At 42.0% G+C, this 24175-nt stretch overlaps 1 protein-coding gene across 1 annotated transcript in view; it reads left to right on the top strand.

Moving 5' to 3' along the window:
* Positions 1-24175, top strand: part of LOC106599179 (uncharacterized) — a 57228-nt gene that overhangs the window by 16441 nt on the left and 16612 nt on the right. The window contains exons 5-9 of the mRNA XM_082970118.1: positions 64-618; positions 700-1443; positions 1528-2722; positions 2837-5463; positions 5582-5649. Of these exons, the coding sequence (XP_082826244.1) occupies positions 64-618; positions 700-1443; positions 1528-2722; positions 2837-5463; positions 5582-5649 (5189 nt within the window). The remainder of the gene's footprint in view (positions 1-63; positions 619-699; positions 1444-1527; positions 2723-2836; positions 5464-5581; positions 5650-24175) is intronic.

Below are 24175 nucleotides of genomic sequence, written 5' to 3'. Positions count from 1 at the left end.
CCTACCACCACAACTACAACACCTACTTCAACAACTACAACTGAAGCTCCTACGATAACCACAACTGCAGCACCTGCTACGACAACTACAACTGAAGCTGCTACGACAACCACAACTTCAGTGCCTACTACGACAACTACAACACCTACTACAACACCTACTACGACAACTACAACACCTACTACGACAACTACAACACCTACTATGACAACCACAACTGTAGCTCCTACGACATCATCTGTAGCTCCTTTGACCACTACAACTGCAGCACCTACTTCAACAACCACTGCAGCTCTTACAACCACTACATCAGCAGCACCTACTTCGACAACTACAAATGCAGTTCCTACAACAACGACAACTGAAGCTCCTATGACAACCACAACGGCAGCTCTAACTACAACATCTGTAGCTCCTACGACCACAACAGCAGCATCTACTACAACAAATACAAATGCAGCTCCTACGACAACCACAACTGCAGCTCCTACTACAACTTTAGATCCCACGACCATTACAACAGAAGCACCCACTACGACCACTACAAACGCAGCTACTACGACAACCTCAACTGATACTCCTACTACAACTTTAGATACTACGACCACTACAACAGCAGCACCTACAACGACAACTGTAGCTCCTACGACAACCACAACTGTAGCTCCAAGTACAACTGTAGCTCCTACCACCACAACTACACCACCTACTTCGACAACCGTAGCAACTACGACCACAACTACACCACCTACTTCGACAACCGCTGCATCTGCTAAAATAACTACAACTGATGCTCCTACAACACCATCTGTAGCTCTTACAACCACTACAACTGCAGCACCTACTTCAACAACTACAACTGAAGCTCCTACGATAACCACAACTGCAGCACCTGCTACAAAAACTACAACTGAAGCAGCTATGACAACCACAACTTCAGCGCCTACTACGACAACTACAACACCTACTACGACACCTACTACGACAACCACAACTGTAGCTCCTACGACAACATCTGTAGCTCCTATGACCACTACAACTGCAGCATCTACTTCAACAACCACTGCAGCTCTTACAACCCCTACATCAGCAGCACCTACTTCAACAACTACAAATGCAGTTCCTACAACAACGACAACTGAAGCTCCTATGACAACCACAACTGCAGCTCCAACTGCAACATCTGTAGCTCCTACGACCACTACAACAGCAGCATCTACTACAACAACTACAAATGCAGCTCCTACGACAACCACAACTGCAGCTCCTACTACAACTTTAGATCCCACGACCATTACAACAGAAGCACCCACTACGACCACTACAAACGCAGCTCTTACGACAACCGCAACTGATACTCCTACTACAACTTTAGATACTACGACCACTACAACAGCAGCACCTACAACGACAACTGTAGCTCCTACGACAACCACAACTGTAGCTCCAAGTACAACTGTAGCTCCTACCACCACAACTACACCACCTACTTCAACAACTACAACAGAAGCTCCTACGATAACCACAACTGCAGCACCTGCTACGACAACTACAACTGAAGCTGCTACGACAACCACAACTTCAGTGCCTACTACGACAACTACAACACCTACTACAACACCTACTACGACAACTACAACACCTACTACGACAACTACAACACCTACTATGACAACCACAACTGTAGCTCCTACGACATCATCTGTAGCTCCTTTGACCACTACAACTGCAGCACCTACTTCAACAACCACTGCAGCTCTTACAACCACTACATCAGCAGCACCTACTTCGACAACTACAAATGCAGTTCCTACAACAACGACAACTGAAGCTCCTACGACAACCACAACTGCAGCTCCAACTACAATATCTGTAGCTCCTACGTCCACTACAACAGCAGGATCTACTACAACAACTACAAATGCAGCTCCTACGACAACCACAACTGCAGCTCTTACTACAACTTTAGATCCCACGACCATTACAACAGAAGCACCCACGACGACCATTACAAACACAGCTCCTACGACAACCGCAACTGATACTCCTACTAAAACTTTAGATACTACGACCACTACAACAGTAGCACCTACAACGACAACTGTAGCTCCTACGACAACCACAACTGTAGCTCCAAGTACAACTGTAGCTCCTACCACCACAACTACACCACCTACTTCAACAACTACAACTGAAGCTCCTACGATAACCACAACTGCAGCACCTGCTACGACAACTACAACTGAAGCTGCTACGACAACCACAACTTCAGTGCCTACTACGACAACTACAACACCTACTACGACAACACCTACTACGACAACCACAACTGTAGCTCCTACGACACCATCTGTAGCTCCTATGACCACTACAACTGCAGCACCTACTTCAACAACCACTGCAGCTCTTACAACCACTACATCAGCAGCACCTACTTCGACAACTACAAATGCAGTTCCTACAACAACGACAACTGAAGCTCCTATGACAACCACAACGGCAGCTCTAACTACAACATCTGTAGCTCCTACGACCACAACAGCAGCATCTACTACAACAAATACAAATGCAGCTCCTACGACAACCACAACTGCAGCTCCTACTACAACTTTAGATCCCACGACCATTACAACAGAAGCACCCACTACGACCACTACAAACGCAGCTACTACGACAACCTCAACTGATACTCCTATTGCAACTTTAGATACTACGACCACTACAACAGCAGCACCTACAACGACAACTGTAGCTCCTACGACAACCACAACTGTAGCTCCAAGTACAACTGTAGCTCCTACCACCACAACTACACCACCTACTTCGACAACCGTAGCAACTACGACCACAACTACACCACCTACTTCGACAACCGCTGCATCTGCTAAAATAACTACAACTGACGCTCCTACAACACCATCTGTAGCTCTTACAACCACTACAACTGCAGCACCTACTTCAACAACTACAACTGAAGCTCCTACGATAACCACAACTGCAGCACCTGCTACAAAAACTACAACTGAAGCTGCTATGACAACCACAACTTCAGCGCCTACTACGACAACTACAACACCTACTACGACACCTACTACGACAACCACAACTGAAGCTCCTACGACATCATCTGTAGCTCCTATGACCACTACAACTGCAGCACCTACTTCAACAACCACTGCAGCTCTTACAACAACTACATCAGCAGTTCCTACAACAACGACAACTGAAGCTCCTACGACAACCACAACTGCAGCTCCAACTACAACATCTGTAGCTCCTACAACCACTACAACAGCAGCACCTACTACAACAACTACAAATGCAGCTCCTACGACAACCACATCTGCAGCTCCTACTACAACTTTAGATCCCACGACCATTACAACAGAAGCACCCACGACGACCATTACAAACGCAGCTCCTACGACAACCGCAACTGATACTCCTACTACAACTTTAGATACTACGACCACTACAACAGCAGCACCTACAACGACAACCACAACAGCAGCACCTACAACAACAACTGTAGCTTTTACGACAACAAATATGTCCCCAACCACTACAACGTCAGCAGCTACAGCGAAAATCACTTCAGCTCCTACTACAACAACTGTAGCTCTTACAACCACTACGACTGCAGCACATACTACAACAACTACAACTGAAGCGCCTATGATAACCACAACTGCAGCACCTACTACGACAATTATAACTGAAGCTGCTACGACAACCACAATTGCAGCACCTATTACGACAACTGCAGCACCTACTACGACAACTGCAGCACCTACTACGACAACCACACCACCTACTACGACAACCACAACACCTACTACGACAACCACAACACCTACTACGACAACCACAACTGTAGCTCCTACGACAACCACAACTGTAGCTCCTACGACAACCACAACTGTAGCTCCAAGTGCAACAACTGTAGCTCCTACGACCACAACTACACCACCTACTTCGACAACCGCTGCAGCATCTGCTAAAATAACTGCAACTGACGCTCCTACACCATATGTAGCTCTTACAACCACTACAACTGCAGCACCTACTTTAACAACTACAACTGAAGCTCCTACGATAACCACAACTGCAGCACCTACAACAACAACTGTAGCTTCTATGACAACAAATATATCCCCAACCACTACAACGTCAGCAGCTACAGCAAAAATCACTTCAGCTCCTACTACAACAACTGTAGCTCTTACAACCACTACGACTGCAACACATTCTACAACTACAACTAAAGCTACTACGACAACCACAACTGCAGCACCTACTACGACAACGACAACTGCAGCACCTACTACGACAATGACAAATGCAGTTCCTATGACAACCACAACTGCAGCTCCTACTACAACAACTTTAGATCGTACGACCACAACAACAGAAGCACCTACAACGACAACTGAAGGTCCTACGATAACCACAACAACATCTGTAGCTCCTTCGCCAACAACTGTAGCTCCTACGACCACTACAACTGCATCATCTACTTTGACAACCACTGCAGCACCTGCTACAATAACTACAACTGAAGCCCCTATGACAACCACAACACCTACTATGGCCATTACAACAGCAGCACCCATAACAAGAACTGTAGCTCCTATGATCAATACAACTTCAGCACCTACTTCGACAACCACTGCAGCACCTGCTACAATAACTACAACTGCAGCTCTTACAACAACCACAACTGCAGCTAAAGCTACAACCATAACTGCACCTCCTACTATAACATTTTTAGCTCTTATGACCCCTACATCAGCCGCACCTACAATGAAATCTGTTGCTCCTACAGCAACTGTTGCGCCTACAACCACTACATCTACCATACCTACAACAACAACTAAAGCTCTTACTCCAATAACTGTAGCTCCTTCAACCAGCACCACAAAAGCTGCTATGACAATCAATTCAGCTCTTACTAAAACAACCATTGGTCCTACCACCCCTACAACTGCAGCATCTACTACGACAACAACTACAGCTCTTACAACAACCACAATTGCAGCTACTATGATAACTGCAGCTCCTACAAGTGCAACTGCAGCTCCTACAGATGCAACTGCAGCTCCTACAGCTGCAACTCTTACAACTGCATCTGCAGCTCCTACAACTGCAGATGATAATGCTGCATTAATTAAAACAGCTGTAGCTCCTACAACCACTACAATGGCAGGTCCTTCAACAACCACAACTCCAGCTCCTTCGACAACCACAACGAAAGCTGCTACAACAACCACAAATATAGCTGCTACAACCACCACAACAGCAGCACCCACAACGACAACTGTAGAAGCTACCACACCACCTCCTACTCTTTTGCTGACCACTCCTTTCAATACCACAAGTGGAGGTTTTCCTGGCTGGGCTCTGGCCATTATCATCCCTTGTGGCATCGCTATCATTCTGGTACCCCTGTGGATCCTGCTATGTGTACGTATAGGCTTGTGTTCACTTGTGTACTGTTTACATATTTATTCAAAAAATATGCTAAATCTCTGCAATGATTTAATTTTACATGTGAATCATACTTCTCCATCTTGTTTTGCAGTGCATTTTATGTGGCGGATGTGTAGCTATAAGGAGACGCTGGCACAGACGCAGATCTTACAATGTACAGTACAGCAGAAGAAACGGTCTCTTCTGAGGTGACAACGCTAACATCTCTGGCCTATTGTAATCACAAGAACAGCCAATCATCTATATCTGCTAATCATGGCACTTTAATGCATGGAAAAATTACTTGACTACACAGCATTGCATCTGAGAAGATCAAGTGAAAATGTATAATAGGCTTAAAAGGCCACATGTTTTTTGTGCAATGTACTACTTTATATATTATGCATCTGAATGTTAATCAAAGTTACAGCTGAGCTGAACATAGTATGTTAATATATTTATTAGTTATGTCATTTGTGGTTTCAAGCTGTGCTGTCCACTTACTAAAACAGTTATCATTTATTTATTTCATGTATAATAAGCTTCATTCCAATATTTATTTTTTGTTTGTTATTTCCTCACTTGATTAACTATGAACTAATTTATTTTAAACTTCAATACAGTACATGTTTCTTCAACTTATAGTTTGACAAATGTAATGAAAATACAAACCAGTATTATGATCAAATTTTATGTAAAGGTTTGACTGCAGGGTGATTATAGACAGCACATGTACACATCAAAAGTAGTCAAAATTGTCCGACCTGGCACCTTAATCTATGCAAAACTTATTAAAGACCAAGTTCAGTCAAAAAACGTGATTTTCTTATGTTTTGTATTCAGTGCCTTCAAAACGTATTCACACCCCTTGACTTAAAAATAATAATAATTGTGTTACAGCCTGAATTTGAAATGGATTAAATTGAGATTTTGTGACAATGGCCTACACACAATACCCCATACTGTCAAAGTGGTATTATGTTTTTAGAATTTTTTACAAATTAATTTAAAAAGTAAATATGTATTCAACCCTTTTGTTATGGCAAGCTTACAAAAGTTCACATAACAAGTCACATAATAAGTTGCATGGACAATCTGTGTTAAAAAGTAGAATTTAACATGATTTTGGAATGACTTCCTCATCTCTGTACAACCACAAACACCAGGGAGGTTTTCCAATGCCTCGCAAAGAAGGGCACTTATTGGTAGATGGGTTAAAGAAAAAAAACAGACATTGAATAGCCCTTTGAGCATGGTTAAGTTATGAATTACACTTTATGTGGTGTATCAGTGCACCCAGTCACTACCAAGATACTGCTTCCTAACTCAGTTGCTACAGTGGAAGGAAACCGCTCAGGAATTTCACCATGAGGCCAATGGTGACTTTAAATCAGTTACAAAGTTTATTGGCTGTGATAGGAGAAAACTTAGGGTGGACCAACAACATTGCAGTTATTCCACAACACTAACTAAGAGTGAAAAGAGTGAAAAGAAGAATGCCCATATAAAATGTAGCAAAGGCATTCACCTTTTGTCCTAAATACAAGGTGTTATGTTTTGGGCAAATCCAATACAACACATTACGCCAAGGACTTGGGAGTTTTTCAGGATAAAACATAAATGGAATGGAGCTAAGCACAGGTAAAATCCTAGAGGAAAACCTGGTTCAGTCTGCTTTCCACCAGACATTGGGAGATGAATTCACCTTTCTACAGGACAATAACCGAAAACACAAGGCCAAATCTACACTGTCTCTTGGTGTCTTTCACACATACATAAACATATACATATGTATTTAAACGCAGCAAAAAAGAAACGTCCCTTTTCAGGACCCTGTCTTTCAAAGATCATTCGTAAAAATCCAAATAACTTCATAGATCTTCATTGTAAAGGGTTTAAACACTGTTGCCCATGCTTGTTCAATGAACGATAAACAATTAGCTTCTCTAGGGTAGGGGCAGTATTCGGAATTGTGGATGAAAGGTGTGCCCAAATTAAACTGCCTGTTACTCGGGCCCAGAAGTTAGGATATGCATATTATTAGTAGATTTGGATAGAAAACACGCTGAAGTTTCTAAAACTGTTTGAATGATGTCTGTGAGTATAACTCATATGGCAGGCAAAAATGGAGAAAAATCCAACCAGGAAGTGTGGAAATCTGAGGTTGTAGTTTTACTGGCCTATCCTGGCCTATCCAGTATACAGTGACTTAGGGTTCATTTTGCACTTCCTAAGGCTTCCACTAGATGTCAACAGTCTTTAGAATGTTGTTTGAGGCTTCTACAGTGAATCTTGAGCAAACAAGAGCTCCTGGAAGTTGACTCAGAAAATGACATGAGTTCAGTGGCGCGCATTCACGTGAGCGTTAGCTGTGTTCCAGTTCATTTTGAAGACATTTGAATCATCCGGTTGGAATATTAATGAAGATTTATGTTATACATCGTTTGAATTGTTTCTACGAACGTAAATATAACTTTCTTTTACTTTTCGTCGTGACATTTCGGCGCGCTTCCTAGATTTGGAGTAGTGGACTGAATGCACGAACAAAAAGGAGGTATTTGGACATAAATTATGGACTTTATCGAACAAAACAAACATTTATTGTGGACCTGGGATTCCTGGGAGTGCATTCTGATGAAGATCATCAAAGGTAAGTGAATATTTATAATGCTATTTATGATTTTATTATCTGTATTGTTTGATGTTGTTGTCTGAGCGCAGTACTCAGATTATTGCAAAGTGTGCTTTTGCCATAAAGCTTTTTTGAAATCTGACATAGCGGTTGCATTAAGGAGAAGTTTATCTATAATTCTTTGAATAACAGTTTAATATTTTATCAACGTTTACGATGAGTATTTCTGTAAATTCATGTGCTCATTCACCGGAGGTTTTTGGAGGCAAAATATTTCGGAACATTATTGGCCAATGTAAAATGTTTTTTTTGGATATAAATATGAACTTTATCGAGCAAAACATACATGTATTGTGTAACATGAAGTCCTATGAGTGCCATCTGATGAAGATCAAAGATTAGTGCTTAATTTTAGCTGTATTTCTGTTTTTTGTGACGCCTCTCCTTGCTTCGAAAATGGCTGTGTGGTTTTTCTTGTTTCTGCGCTGTCCTAACATAATCTAACTTTATGCTTTCGCCATAAAGACTTTTTGAAATCGGACAATGTGGTTGGATTAACGAGAAGTGTATCTTTAAAATGGGTTATAATTGTTGTATGTTTGAGAAATATGAATTATGAGGTTTCTGTTGTTTTGAATTTGGCGCCCTGTTATTTCCCTGGCTGTTGAATAGTGTGTCCCGCAGGTGGGACGGTAGCGTCCCACATACCCCAGAGAGGTTGAACATGCAGCAGTGGAATGGTCGTTACGACACTAACAGCTTACAGACAGTAGGCAATTAAGGTCACAGTTATGAAAACTTAGGACACTAAAGAGGCCTTTCTACTGACTCTGAAAAACACCAAAAGAGATGCCCAGGGTCCCTGCTCATCTGCGTGAATGTGCCTTAGGCATAATGCAAGGAGACATGGGGACTGCAGATGTGGCCAGGACTGGCAAAAAGTGCTCTTCACTGATGAGTCGCGGTTTTGTCTCACCGGGGTGATGGTCGGATTCGTGTTTATCGTCGAAGGAATTAGCGTTACACCGAGGCCTGTACTCTGGAGAGGGATCGATTTGGAGGTGGAAGGTCCGTCATGGTCTGGAGTGGTGTGTCACAGCATCATCGGACTGAGCTTGTTGTCACTGCAGGCAATCTCAATGCTGTGCGTTACAGGGAAGACGTCCTCCTACATCATGTGGTGCCCTTCCTGCAGGCTCATACTTACATGACCCTCCAGCATGACAATGCCACCAGCCATACTGCTCGTTCTGTGCGTGATTTCCTTCAAGACAGGAATGTCAGTGTTCTGCCATGGCCAGCGAAGAGCCTGGATCTCAATCCCATTGAGCATGTCTGGGACCTGTTGGATTAGAGGGTGAGGGCTAGGGCCATTCCCCCCAGAAATGTCAGGGAACTTGCAGGTGCCTTGGTGGAAGAGTGGGGTAACATCTCACAGCATGAACTGGCAAATCTGGTGCAGTCCGTGAGGAGGAGATGCACTGCAGTACTTAATGCAGCTGGTGGCCACACCAGATACTGACTGTTACTTTTGATGTTGACCCCCCTTTGTTCAGGGAAACATTATTCCATTTATGTTAGTCACATGTCTGTGGAACATGTTCAGTTTATGTCTGTTGTTGAATCTTATGTTCGCTGAAAATAAATGCACTTGACAGTGAGAGAACATTTCTTTTTTTAATGAGTTTATATAGATGGGCAAAAGAACACAGACACTGGATAGAAGAACTCTGCCTAGGTCAGCATCCCGGAGTTGCCTCTTCACTGTTGACGTTGAGACTAATATATATATATATATATATATATATATATATATATATATATATATATATATTATATGACATTGAGACCATTTACAGTTGAAGTCGGAAGTTTACATACACCTTAGCCAAATAGTCGTGGCCAAAAGTTTTGAGAATGACACAAATATTATTTTTCACAAAGTCTGCTGCCTCAGTTTATATGATGGCAATTTGCATATACTCCAGAATGTTATGAAGAGTGATCAGATGAATTGCAATTAATTGCAAAGTCCCTCTTTGCCATGCAAATGAACTGAATTCCCCCAAAAAACATTTCAGCCCTACCACAAAAGGCCAGCTGACATCATGTCAGTAATTTTCTCGCTAACACAGGTATGAGTGCTGACGAGGACAAGGCTGGAGATCACTCTGTCATGCTGATTGAGTTCAAATAACAGACCAGAAGCTTCAAAAGGAGGGTGGGTGCTTGGAATCATTGTTCTTCCTCTGTCAACCATGTTTACCTGCAAGGAAACACGTGCCGTCATCATTGCTTTGCACAAAAAGCGCTTCACAGGCAAGGATATTGCTGCCAGTAAGATTGCACCTAAATCAACCATTTATCGGATCATCAAGAACTTCAAGGAGAGCGGTTCAATTGTTGTGAAGAAGGCTTCAGGGCGCCCAAGAAAGTCCAGCAAGCGCCAGGACCGTCTCCTAAAGTTGATTCAACTGCGGGATCGGGGCACCACAAGTACAGAGCTTGCTCAGGAATGGCAGCAGGCAGGTGTGAGTGCATCTGCACGCACAGTGAGGCGAACACTTTTGGAGGATGGCCTGGTGTCAAGAATGGCAGCAAAGAAGCCACTTCTCTCCAGGAAAAACATCAGGGACAGACTGATATTCTGCAAAAGGTACAGGGATTGGACTGCTGAGGACTGGGGTAAAGTCATTTTCTCTGATGAATCCCCTTTCCGATTGTTTGGGGAATCCAGAAAAAAGCTTGTCCGGAGAAGACAAGGTGAGCGCTACCATCAGTCCTGTGTCATGCCAACATTAAAGCATCCTGAGACCATTCATGTGTGGGGTTGCTTCTCAGCCAAGGGAGTGGGCTCACTCACAATGTTGCCTAAGAACACAGCCATGAATAAAGAATGGTATCAACACATCCTCCAAGAGCAACTTCTCCCAACCATCCAGGAACAGTTTGGTGACGAACAATGCCTTTTCCAGCATGATGGAGCACCTTGCCATAAGGCAAAAGTGATAACTAAGTGGCTCAGGGAACAAAACATCAATATTTTGGGTCCATGGCCAGGAAACTCCCCAGACCTTAATCCCATTGAGAACGTGTGGTCAATCCTCAAGAGGCGGGTGGACAAACAAACACCCACAAATTCTGACAAACTCTAAGCATTGATTATGCAAGAATGGGCTGCCATCAGTCAGGATGGGCACAGAAGTATTGACTCTTTGCATCAACTTCATGTAATTGTCAATAAAATCCTTTGACACTTATGAAATGCTTATAATTGTACTTCAGTATTCCATAGTAACATCTGACAAAAATATCTAAAGACACTGAGGCAGCAAATTCTGTGGAAATTAATATTTGTGTCATTCTCAAAACTTTTGGCCACGAATGTACATTTAAACTCAGTTTTTCACAATTCCTGAAATGTAATTCTAGTAACAATTCCCTGTCTTAGGTCAGTTAGGATTCACCACTTTATTTTAAGAATGCAAAAAGGTCAGAATGATAGTAGAGAGAATGATTTATTTGAGCTTTTATTTCTTTCATCACATTCCCAGTGGGTCAGAAGTTTACATACACTCAATTAGTATTTGGTAGCATTGCCTTTAAGCAAGGCCTTGAAATACACCCACAGGTACACCTCCAATTGACTCAAATGATGTCAATTAGCCCATCAAAAGCTTCTAAAACAATGACATCATTTTCTGGAATTTTCTAAGCTCTTTAAAGGCGCAGTCAACTTAGTGTATGTAAACTTCTGACCCACTGGAATTGTGATACAGTGAATGATAAGTGAAATAATCTGTCTGTAAACAATTGTTGGAAAAATGACTTGTGTCATGCACAAAGTAGATGTCCTAACCGACTTGCCAAAACTATAGTTTGTTAAAAAGACATTTGTGGAGTGGTTGAAAACATTGTTTTAATGAAGTTTATGTAAACTTCCGACTTCAACTGTATATATAGTCTCAACGTCAACAGTGAAGAGGCGACTCCGGGATGCTGACCTTCCAGGCAGAGTTCCTCTATCCAGTGTCTGTGTTCTTTTGCCCATCTTAATCATTTATTTTTATTGGCCAGTCTGAGATATAGCTTTTTCTTTGCAACTCTGCCTAGAAGGCCAGCATCCCGGAGTTGCCTCTTCACTGTTCACTTTGAGACTGGTGTTTTGATTTGATGACAACATTTGTTATTTGAAGATAAACAATGTAGACAGCATTTGATGAGAATCTGTGCCTCCATGTCTTAATGATGGTTCCATCACAACTTTCAGAAATTAACAACAATTACACATAAAAATTATAATGAAGATGCAGGACAATTTATTGATCAACACCAAAACCCATTGTCACATACAGGGCGATTTCGGCTTGGGCTTGAGACTGTGTCATCCCTAGTCTCTCTATACAGACTGGTTGATTCAGGCAATGTACCAATACTCCAGTTTAACATGTGTGTAGATGTTCCTGCCTCAGTTGGGACAAAGGTGACAAGTCTGAAATGGGAAGCACATCATCGGTAACGTCGCTGCCGGATCCGCTTCTTGCCCTAGCTAAACATGAGCAGAATTCTTGCCTGCATTTTGACCCCTGCCTATCCAAACTCTTGATTTGTTGAGAGTTATCTGTCTGAAGAAGATCCTCCCCTAAAATCATATGTTTTCCACATTTCGAAATGTCAGAGAGCAGCCGACATCCTCCCCAGACCTTCTGCCGTTACCTAGTTTAAGTTGCCTGACGAATTTCTACTGCTCTATCTATTGCAACATACATTCTACATTCAGTCTCAACCTGCTATCCTAGAAGTCATTTTGAATATGAGCCTTACAAACTAAAGCTGTCACACCCTAAAAAATGACAGCCTAAAAAAAACTAACATGTTCCCTTCGTCTAGCAGGTACACCAGAATTGCACACTTTACATCCATGGCATCGTTCCTTATTAGCCAAGAAGGCTCTGATTTGAACAATTAGACGGGTTGAGTCAGCCATCCCTCTCAGGGAGCATGTAGAAGTTCAGAAGTGATACATGTTGCTGGTTAGAAAGTTGAACAAAATCATTTGTTTTTAGATCAACTATTGTATTGATCACTTTTGGGCATAGTGCCCAGCTAAAGGGCACAATCTTCAAAAGCTACTGCTCCATTTTTTCCCAAGCTCAATGAACATAAGTTAGCGTTGGTTGAAAGGTATTTCTGTAGCTGTATTGAGACCACACATTCAAGGATCTTTGATAGAAAGAGCAGGTTGAAAATTAGTCTGTAATTGCGTTGGGTGTTGGGGTCAAGTCCAGGTTTTTTCAAGGTTGGTGTAATGGAGACAGTTTTCAGGGAATTAGGCACAGTACCTGAATTAAGATAGTAATTTATGATTTTGGTTATAGTTGGACTGAGAAGAGTGAGGCTGGATTTAATAAGTACTGTGGGACAGAGATGGGCATGAGTAATTTGAGTACTCGAACTAAAGTCAAAACTCCATCTAAAACCAGAGATCACATTTTCTTAAAATACTGTTAAACTATTTGGTCTAAATTTGCTTCGACTGTAGTGTTTCATTTGTAAAATATACCAAGCCAAGCCTCCCACTGTTCTGCTCCCTAAATTCCCTTTCCCCTCAGCACTAGCGGTTCTGGAGGGGGGGGGGGGGGGCCGCAGTGCCCCTGTGAAAACAATTTTGGACCCCCTTGTGGCCCCCCTAAATGTGGAGTATGAAATAATTTTTACATAACAAATTTTTGCTATCGTTCTTTTTTTACATCCGTTATTAGACAGTGGCAACGCGGAACACTCATTTAACCCACACATTTTCTAGAGGGATGGCTTTAGGCGGAACACAACAGTATCGTACCACATGCAAAACGATATGACAACAATAAAGTCTAATGTAACTGGCCCCTCTAACACTGGCCCCAGCTTGCCCCCCCCCCCCCCCAGTTGAAATAGTCTAGAACCGCCACTGCCCCTCAGTGTCCCACTCAATTGAATTTCAACAAGCTACATTCCTTGCCAAATAATGACAGTTTTATCACACATTCTAAATGGACTGGTTCACTGAAGTAGAGAAATATGTGTTCTAACAATGAGCTACAGTTTTGGATTGATTGCGTCATTTTCCGCGTAGGCTACTTTGCGGTTGTCACTAGTTAACACAGCCATAAAGTCAAAATTGGCTATACCTTAATAAACATTAAATTAGCTTTTTGTTCTTAATTTAAGGTTAGGCTTAAGGTTAACAGTCTAGTTAAGGTTATGGTAAAAGTGGAACTGACAGAATTTTAGCAAAATTAAATCTTATTAAAATCTGTTCATATACCCACCCCCAGAAAGAATATGACACTTCTTTTTACATTTGCTGACAAGCACTTAGATATGGTAATTTTCACGTTTTCATAAATTCTTAGAATGTTTGCAAATTACGTATACTAAAGCATTTGTGAAAATTCTATAGCAATATAGAGTGGGAAAGGGGCTGTGCGTTTGGACAAATAATAGACCCTGAGGTAAAAAAAAAACTAATAAAACATCTGTCTTTTCCAGGACCAGACTCTATGCAGACCAGTGCGCCATAGCCAATCAGAGCTATGGTAAGCCATTATGCAAACAAGCCATTTGCCACACAGGCCTGCCATCATTCACTTTGAACTGGACTGTGTGTTTACAGGCAGTTGCAACAGCGCGACTGATCCAAAAATCACAAAATACACCTGAATGGAGTTCCGCAAATATGTCAAATACCATGGGAGTCCTCTTACATTTGGACTTTACAATCTTATTGATCAAACCAACATGAAAAGCTAGGCTCTCTCTCCCTCAATTATGCACATCAACAGCCAGATCAACAACTAATGTCAGCCAGAGCAAGATGAGCTAGATAAACCTTCTTAAACTTTTTCAGCAGTTGACTGTCAAAATTGCACTAATAAACAGTGGGGAATAGTAGCCTACTCGTCCTTCTGCAGCTTGCCTTGTCCCAACAAAGCACCCAAGCCAACTGGCTAAAGTTGGCTAGCTTGCTATCTAGCGACTTCCAGGCACAAATCAGAGAACACCTCACTGACCATTTTACTCGCCCTAGCAGAGCTGGTTAGGCTGTTTACATGTTATCCAGAGCGTTCGTGACAACTATTCCTTTTTTTGCCTACGTTTATTGACTAGAGGTCGACCGATTATGATTTTTCACCGCCGATACCAATACCGATTATTGGGGCCCCAAAAAGCCGATACCGATTAATCGGCCGATTTATTTATTTATTTGTAATAATGACAATTACAACAATACTGAATGAACACTTATTTTAACTTAATACATCAATGAAATCAATCTAGCCTCAAATACATGTCACCCCGCTCCTCCGCTCTCTCCACTGGCTTCCAGTTGAAGCTCGCATCCGCTACAAGACCATGGTGATTGCCTACGGAGCTGTGAAGGGAACGGCACCTCCATACCTTCAGGCTCTGATCAGGCCCTACACCCAAACAAGGGCACTGCGTTCATCCACCACTGGCCTGCTGGCCCCCCTACCTCTGAGGAAGCACAGTTCCCGCTCAGCCCAGTCAAAACTGTTCGCTGCTCTGGCACCCCAATGGTGGAACAAGCTCCCTCACGACGCCAGGACAGCGGAGTCAATCACCACCTTCCGGAGACACCTGAAACCCCACCTCTTTAAGGAATACCTAGGATAGGATAAAGTAATCCTTCTAACCCCCCCCCCCCCCCTTAAAAGATTTAGATGGACTATTGTAAAGTGGTTGTTCCACTGGATATCATAAGGTGAATGCACCATTTTGTAAGTCGCTCTGGATAAGAGCGTCTGTTAAATGACTTAAATGTAAATGTTAAATGTAAATGTAAATAAATAATGAAACATGTTCAGTTTGGTTTAAATAATGCAAAAACAAAGTGTTGGAGAAGAAAGTAAAAGTGCAATATGTGCCATGTAAAAAAGCTAACGTTTAAGTTCCTTGCTCAGAACATGAGAACATATGAAAGCTGGTGGTTCCTTTTAACATGAGTCTTCAATATTCCCAGGTAAGATGTTTTAGGTTGTAGTTATTATAGGAATTATAGGACTATTTCTCTCTATACGATTTGTATTTCATATACCTTTGACTATTGGATGTTCTTATAGGCACTTTAGTATTGCCAGTGTAACAGTATAGCTTCCGTCCCGAGCCTCGCTCCTACCTGGGCTCGAACCAGGAACACATCGACAACAGCCACCCTCGAAGCAGCGTTACCCATGAGAGGAAAGGGAACAACTACTCCAAGTCTCAGAGCGAGTGACGTTTGAAACGCTATTAGCGCGCACCCGCTAACTAGCTAGCCATTTCACATCGGTTACACCAGCCTAATCTTGGGAGTTGAAGGCTTGAAGTCATAAACAGCGCAATGCATTGCGAAGGGCTGTTTGAATGAATGCTTACGAGCGTGCTGCTGCCTACCATCGCTCAGTCAGACTGCTCTATCAAATCATAGACTTAATTATAACATAATAACACACAGAAATACAAGCCTTAGGTCATTAATATGGTCGAATCCGGAAACTATCATCTCGAAAACAAAACATTATTCCTGTTACATTGCACAACCTTCAATGTTATGTCATAATTACGTAAAATTCTGGCTAATTAGTTCGCAATGAGCCAGGCGGCCAAAACTGTTGCATATACCCTGACTGCATGCAATGAATGCAAAATGACACAATTTCACCTGGTTAATATTGCCTGCTAACCTGGATTTCTTTTAGCTAAATATGCAGGTTTAAAAATATATACTTCTGTGTATTGATTTTAAGAAAGGCATTGATGTTTATGGTTAGGTACAGTCGTGCAACGATTGTGCTTTTTTCACAAATGCGCTTTTGTTAAATCATCACCCGTTTGGCGAAGTCGGCTGTATTTGTTAGGAAGAAATAGTCTTCACAGTTCGCAACGAGCCAAGCGGCCCAAACTGCTGCATATACCCTGACTCTGTTTGCAAGAGAAGTGACACATTTTCCCTAGTTAAAAGAAATTCATGTTAGCAGGCAATATTAACTAAATATGCAGGTTTAAAGATATATACTTGTGTATTGATTTTAAGAAAGGCATTGATGTTTATGGTTGGAGCAACGTGTACCTAAGCGATTATATGCAACACAGGACAGGCTAGATAAACTAGTAATATCATCAACCATGTGTAGTTAACTAGTGATTATGATTGATTGATTGTTTTTTATAAGATAAGTTTAATGCTAGCTAGCAACTTACCTTGGCTTCTTACTGCATTCGTGTAACAGGCAGGCTCCACGTGGAGTGCAATGTAAAGCAGGTGGTTAGAGCGTTGGACTAGTTAACCGTAAGGTTGCAAGATTGAATCCCTGAGCTGACAAGGTAAAAATCTGTCGTTCTGCCCCTGAACAAGGCAGTTAACCCACCGTTCCTAGGCCGTCATTGAAAATAAGAATGTGTTCTTAACTGACTTGCCTAGGTAAATAAAGGTCAAAAAATATATATATATAATAAAAATAATAATAATAAATAAAAATCGGCCAAATCGGCGTCCAAAAAGATCAATTTCCGATAGTTATGAAAACTTGAAATCGGCCCTAATTAATCGCCCATTCCGATTTAATCGGTCGACCTCTATTGTTGACACCGGCCATATTCAGCAAATGTTGTGCGTTTGCTGAATTTGCGAAAGCAAGAGATATGCTAACTGTATAACAGTCATTCAAGTTCTTGCTAGCTAACCAAATGACATTTGCATCGCTAGTGGTGTACAGCCACCGAAAAATGATATTAGGGAAAAGTCAGTCACTCATCCTCCAAGCACCTACGTAGCTAACGTTAGGATCTGTGTTTTTAGCTTGTCACTTAAATAGATACACTAGCCTATTAGCCACATTATGACTGACTTGTGATCATTGCCCTTGCTAGTTTGATTGTATTGACATTCCCCGCCTTAGTTGCATTAATCCAGGTTTGTCCAAAATATTGAGTCATTGAAACAGAAACAGTGCATCCCAAATGGAGTCAGCAAACAATGTATCAGGCCAGCTGTGATTTACAACCTGATAGCAATATTTTTTGGACTAACAAGAAATGTATTGGTGAATTTTATGAATCATTCATTGAACTGCATCCATCTATTTGTGCCGACAATGCCTTAGTGTACATCATGGAATGTTGAGTCATATAGAACCTATTTATAAACCTCTTATGAAGTTTGTTTTGTAGCATGAACTAGGAATTGTATATTTTTTTACTGATATTATGATTTTTCTGTTTGTTTCATATCTGCAAAGTATTTAAAACGCTGCCAGTTCCACGGGTTAGGTTTGGTTTATAATCTGATTTTAAGGAGCAAAATTGCAGAAACAGGCAGGGTTTATGACTTTGTGACTGTGGCAACTAATGTTATGATGATCATACTTTGCAAACTGCCAGTGGCATTTAAAGTTAGCCTAGGTTATTACCCCCTAAACATAGACAGGACCCACACTGAAAATATACTAATACATCAGTTTGATGATGACAAAGAGCGTATTTTCATCAGGATCATTAAGCTTATGGCGACTCCCCAAACAGATGTTGTGGCCATAACTAATCCCCATGCGGTGTTCACTGTAGAATTGTTAATCAGTTTCCAAAAGGAACAAGCAAATTAAATTGAACGTCTGTATATCGAAAAGAAGACACATTTCAAATGAAATCAAATTGTATTAGTCACATGTAAAATAACAATAGCGAGACTATATACAGGGGGTACCAGTACAGGTCAATGTGCGGGGGCACCGGTTAGTCGAGGTAATTGAGGTAATATGGACATGTAGGTAGAGTTATTAAAGTGACTATGCATAGTTAATAACAGAGAGTAGCAGCAGCGTAAAAGAGGGGGTGGGGGGGTGGGCAATGCAAATAGTCTGGGTAGCCATATGATTAGATATTCAGGAGTCTTATGGCTTGGGGGTAGAAGCTGTTTAGAAGCATCTTGGACCGAGATTAGGCGCTCCGGTACCGCTTTTCGTACGGTAGCAGAGAGAACAGTCTATGACTAAGGTGGCTGGAGTCTTTGACAATTTTTATGGCCTTCCTCTGACACCGCCTGGTATAGAGGTGCTGGATTGCAGGAAGCTTGGCCCCAGTGATGTCCTGGGACATACGCACTACCCTCTGAAGTGTCTTGCAGTCAGAGGCCAAACAGTTGCCATACCAGGCAGTGCTGCAACCAGTCAGGATGCTCTCGATGGTGCAGCTGTAGAACCTTTTGAAGATCTGAGGAACAAAAAAACAAATCTTTTCAGTCTCTTGACGGGGAAATGGTTTTGTTGTGCCCTCTTCACGACTGTCTTGGTGTGCTTGGACCATGTTAGTTTGTTGGTGATGTGGATACCTAGGAACTTGAAGCTCTCAACATGCTCCACTACAGCCCCGTCGATGAGAATGGGGGCTTGCTCCGTCCTCCTTTTCCTGTAGTCCACAATCATCTCCTTTGTCTTGATCACGCTGAGGGAGAGGTCGTTGTCCTGGCACCACACGGCAGGGTCTCTGACCTCCTCGCTATAGGCTGTCTCGTCGTTGTCGGTGATCAGGCCTACCATTGTTGTGTCATCGGAAAACTTAACCTCTCTGGGCTAGGCGGGACGAAATCGTCCCACCAACGCAACAGCCAGTGTAATCCCTTGGCGCGATTTTCAAATACCTTAGAAATGCTATTACTTCAATTTCTCAAACATATGACTATTTTACACCATTTTAAAGACAAGACTCTCGTTAATCTAACCACACTGTCTGATTTCAAAAAGGCTTTACAACGAAAGCAAAACATTAGATTATGTCAGCAGAGTACCCAGCCAGAAATAATCAGACACCCATTTTTCAAGCTAGCATATAATGTCACAAAAACCCAGAAGACAGCTAAATGCAGCACTAACCTTTGATGATCTTCATCAGATGACACACCTAGGACATTATGTTATACAATACATGCATGTTTTGTTCAATCAAGTTCATATTTATATCAAAAACCAGCTTTTTACATTAGCATGTGACGTTCAGAACTAGCATACCCCCCGCAAACCTCCGGTGAATTTGCTAAATTACTCACGATAAACGTTCACAAAAAACATAACAATCATTTTAAGAATTATAGATACAGAACTCCTCTATGCACTCGATATGTCCGATTTTAAAATAGGTTTTCGGTGAAAACACATTTTGCAATATTCTCAGTAGATAGCCCAGCCATCACGGCTAGCTATTTAGACACCCACCAAGTTTAGCCCTGACCAAAGTCAGATTTACTATTACAAAAGTTTGATTACCTTTGATGTTCTTCGTCAGAATGCACTCCCAGGACTGCTACTTCAATAACAAATGTTGGTTTGGTCCAAAATAATCCATCGTTATATCCAAATAGCGGTGTTTTGTTCGTGCGTTCAAGACACTATCCGAAGTGTAAATAAGGGTCACGAGCATGGCGCAATTCGTGACAAAAAAATTCTAAATATTCCATTACCGTACTTCGAAGCATGTCAACCGCTGTTTAAAATCAATTTTTATGCCATTTTTCTCGTAAAAAAGCGATAATATTCCGACCGGGAATCTGCGTTTAGGTAAACAGAGGAAAGAAAACAAAGCATTCGGTCGACGCGGGCACGCGCCTGAGTCTCCCAGTACTGTGACCAGCCACTACCCAAACGCGCTACTTTTTTTCAGCCAGAGCCTGCAAAGCCACGATTCAGCTTTTTGCCGCCTTCTGGGAGCCCATGGGAGCCGTAGGAAGTGTCACGTTATAGCAGAGATCCTCAGTCTTCAATAAACAGAGGCAAGAAGAACGACACCTTGTCAGACAGGCCACTTCCTGCATGAAATCTTCTCAGGTTTTTGCCTGCCATATGAGTTCTGTTATACTCACAGACACCATTCAAACAGTTTTAGAAACTTTAGGGTGTTTTCTATCAAAGCCAATAATTATATGCATATTCTAGTTACTGGGCAGGAGTAGTAACCAGATTAAATCGGGTAAATTTTTTATCCAGCCATGTCAACACTGCCCCCTAGCCCTAACAGGTTAATGATGGGGTTGGAGTTGTGCCTGGCCGTGTCTGGCCCTACGGCCTTGTGAATGTTGACCTGTTTAAAGGTCTTACTCACATCGGCTGCGGAGAGTGTGATCACACAGTCATCCAGAACAGCTGGTGCTCTCATGCATGCTTCAGTGTTGCATGCTTCGAAGCGCGCATTAAAGTAATTTAGCTCATCTGGTGGGCTTGTGTGACTGGGCAGCTCACGGCTGGGCTTCCCTTTGTAGTTCGTAACAGTTTGCAAGCCTTGCCACATCCGACAAGTGTCGGAGCCGGTGTAGTAGGATTCAATCTTAGTCCTGTATAGGCACTTTGCCTGTTTGATGGTTCATCGGAAGGCATAGCGGTATTTGTTATAAGCGTCCAGGTTAGAGTCCCGCTCCTTGAAAGCGGCAGCTCTACCCTTTAGCTCAGTGTGGATGTTGCCTGTAATCCATGGCTTCTGGTTGGGGTATGTACGTACGGTCACTGTGGGAACGACATCATCGATACACTTATTGATAAAGCTGGTGACTGATGTGGTGTACTCCTCAATGCCATCAGATGAATCCCGGAACATATTCCAGTCTGTGCTAGCAAAACAGTCCTGGAGCTTAGCATCTGCATCATCTGTCCACTTCCGTATTGAGCAAGTCACTGGTACTTCCTGCTTCAGATTTTGCTTGTAAGCAGGAACAGGATAGAATTATGGTCAGATTTGCCAAATGGAGGGCGAGGATGAGTGCTTTGTATGCGTCTCTGTGTGTGGAGTAAAGGTAATCTGTAGTTTTTTTCCCCTCTGGTTGCACATGTAACATGCTGGTAGAAATGAGGTAGAACTGATTTATGTTTCCCTGCATTAAAGTCCCCGGCCTCTGGATGAGCATTTTCTTTCTTTCTTTTTTTTTAGGGGGTGGTCAGCTTTAATATTTCGGATAGATTGTTGCTTCCATCAATGTAATTTTCTGCATCATTTCCAATTCCCCATATATTTTGAGGGGTAAATGTATATATCTACATACATACATACATACATACATACATACATACATACATACATACATACATACATACATACATACATACATACATACATACATACATACATACATACATACATGTTGTCAGGCGGTGGGTGTAGTTGGTGCATGAAGTCAGGCGCAGGAGAGCAGGGATGAGTGAACAACGCACTTTACTTCAGAAATAGCACACAGTAAACATACCAATGTGCGAACAATAACAGATGAAAACAGCACCCGGAAAAAAACAGCCGGCTAGAAGCCCGGCGATGTCGACTGCCGAGCGCCACCCGAACAAGGAGAGGAACCGACTTTGAAGAAGCGCACCCCGTGCATTGACTCAATCGCTGGGGCGATGAGCGGCAGCGGGTAACTGTACCTCACCGTGATCTGGTTGAGACCTCGATAGTCAATACACGGGCGCAGACCTACCTCCTCCTTCTTTACAAAAAATAAACTTGAGGAGGCAGGTGAAGTGGAAGACCGAATGTACCCCTGACGTAGGGATTCGGAGACATATGTCTCCATAGTCGCCGTCTCCGCTTGTGACGGGATACACGTGACTCCTGGGAAGTGCGGCTGTCACGTCCTGACCAGTATAAGGGTTAATTGTTATTGTAGTTTGGTCAGGACGTGGCAGAGGGTATTTGTTTGATGTGGTTCGGGGTGGTGGTTGATTTAGTAGGGCATTTGATTTATGTATTCCGGGGGTTTTGGGCACTGTGTTATGTTTATGTATTTCTATGTTTAGTCTAGTGAATCTGTTTCTATGTTTAGTTAACCTGTTGGGGCTAGGGGGCAGTATTTTCACGGCTGGATAAAAAAACGTACCCGATTTAATCTGGTTACTAATCCTACCCAGTAACTAGAATATGCATATACTTATTATATATGGATAGAAAACACCCTAAAGTTTCTAAAACTGTTTGAATGGTGTCTGTGAGTATAACAGAACTCATTTGGCAGGCAACACCCTGAGACATTTTCTGACAGGAAGTGGATACCTGATGTGTTGAATTACCTTTAAGCCTATGCCATTGAAACACACAGGGGTTGATTAATGTTTTGGCACTTCCTATTGCTTCCACTAGATGTCACCAGCCTTTACAAAGTGTTTTGAGTCTTTTACTGTGAGATCTGACCGAACAAGAGCCATGGAACGGTGATGGCCGATTAGACTCTGGCGCGCGAGTTCATGTTGGGTACCCTCGTTCCAATACGTTATAAAAGAGAATGCATTCGTCCACCTTGAATATTATTCATGTTCTGGTTAAAAAAGGCACTAATGATTTATGCTATACAACGTTTGACATGTTTGAACGAACGTAAATATATTTTTTCCCCTCGTTCATGACGAGAAGTCCGGCTGGCTTAGATCATGTGCTAACAACACGGAGCTTTTTGGATATAAATGATGAGCTTTTTTGAACAAAACTACATTCGTTATGGACCTGGGATTCCTGGAAGTGACATCTGATGAAGAGAATCAAAGGTAATGGATTATTTACATAGTATTTTCGATTTTAGATCTCTCCAACATGGCCGTTTGTCTGTATAGCAAAGCATATTTTTCTGGGCGCAGTGCTCAGATTATTGCAAAGTGTGATTTCCCAGTAAGGTTATTTTTAAATCTGGCAAGTTGATTGCGTTCAAGAGATGTAAATCTATAATTCTTTAAATGACAATATAATATTTTACCAATGTTTTCTAATTTTAAATATTTAATTTGTGGTGCTGACTTGACTGCCGGTTATTGGAGGGAAACGATTTCCTCAACATCAATGCCATAGTAAAACACTGTTTTTGGATATAAATATGAACTTGATAGAACTAAAAATGCATGCATTGTCTAACATAATGTCCTAGGAGTGTCATCTGATGGAGATTGTAAAAGGTTAGTGCATCATTTTAGCTGGTTTTATGGTTTTGGTGACCCTGTCTTTGAATTGACAAAACATTACACACAGCTATTGTCAATGTACTCTCCTAACATAATCTAACTTTATGCTTTCGCC

Source organism: Salmo salar, chromosome 27, assembly GCF_965601325.2.
Source record: "Salmo salar chromosome 27, fSalSal1, whole genome shotgun sequence".
NCBI lineage: Eukaryota > Metazoa > Chordata > Actinopteri > Salmoniformes > Salmonidae > Salmo > Salmo salar.
Note: the sequence above shows the minus strand (reverse complement) of the source record. Positions and strands in the feature narration are given on the sequence as shown.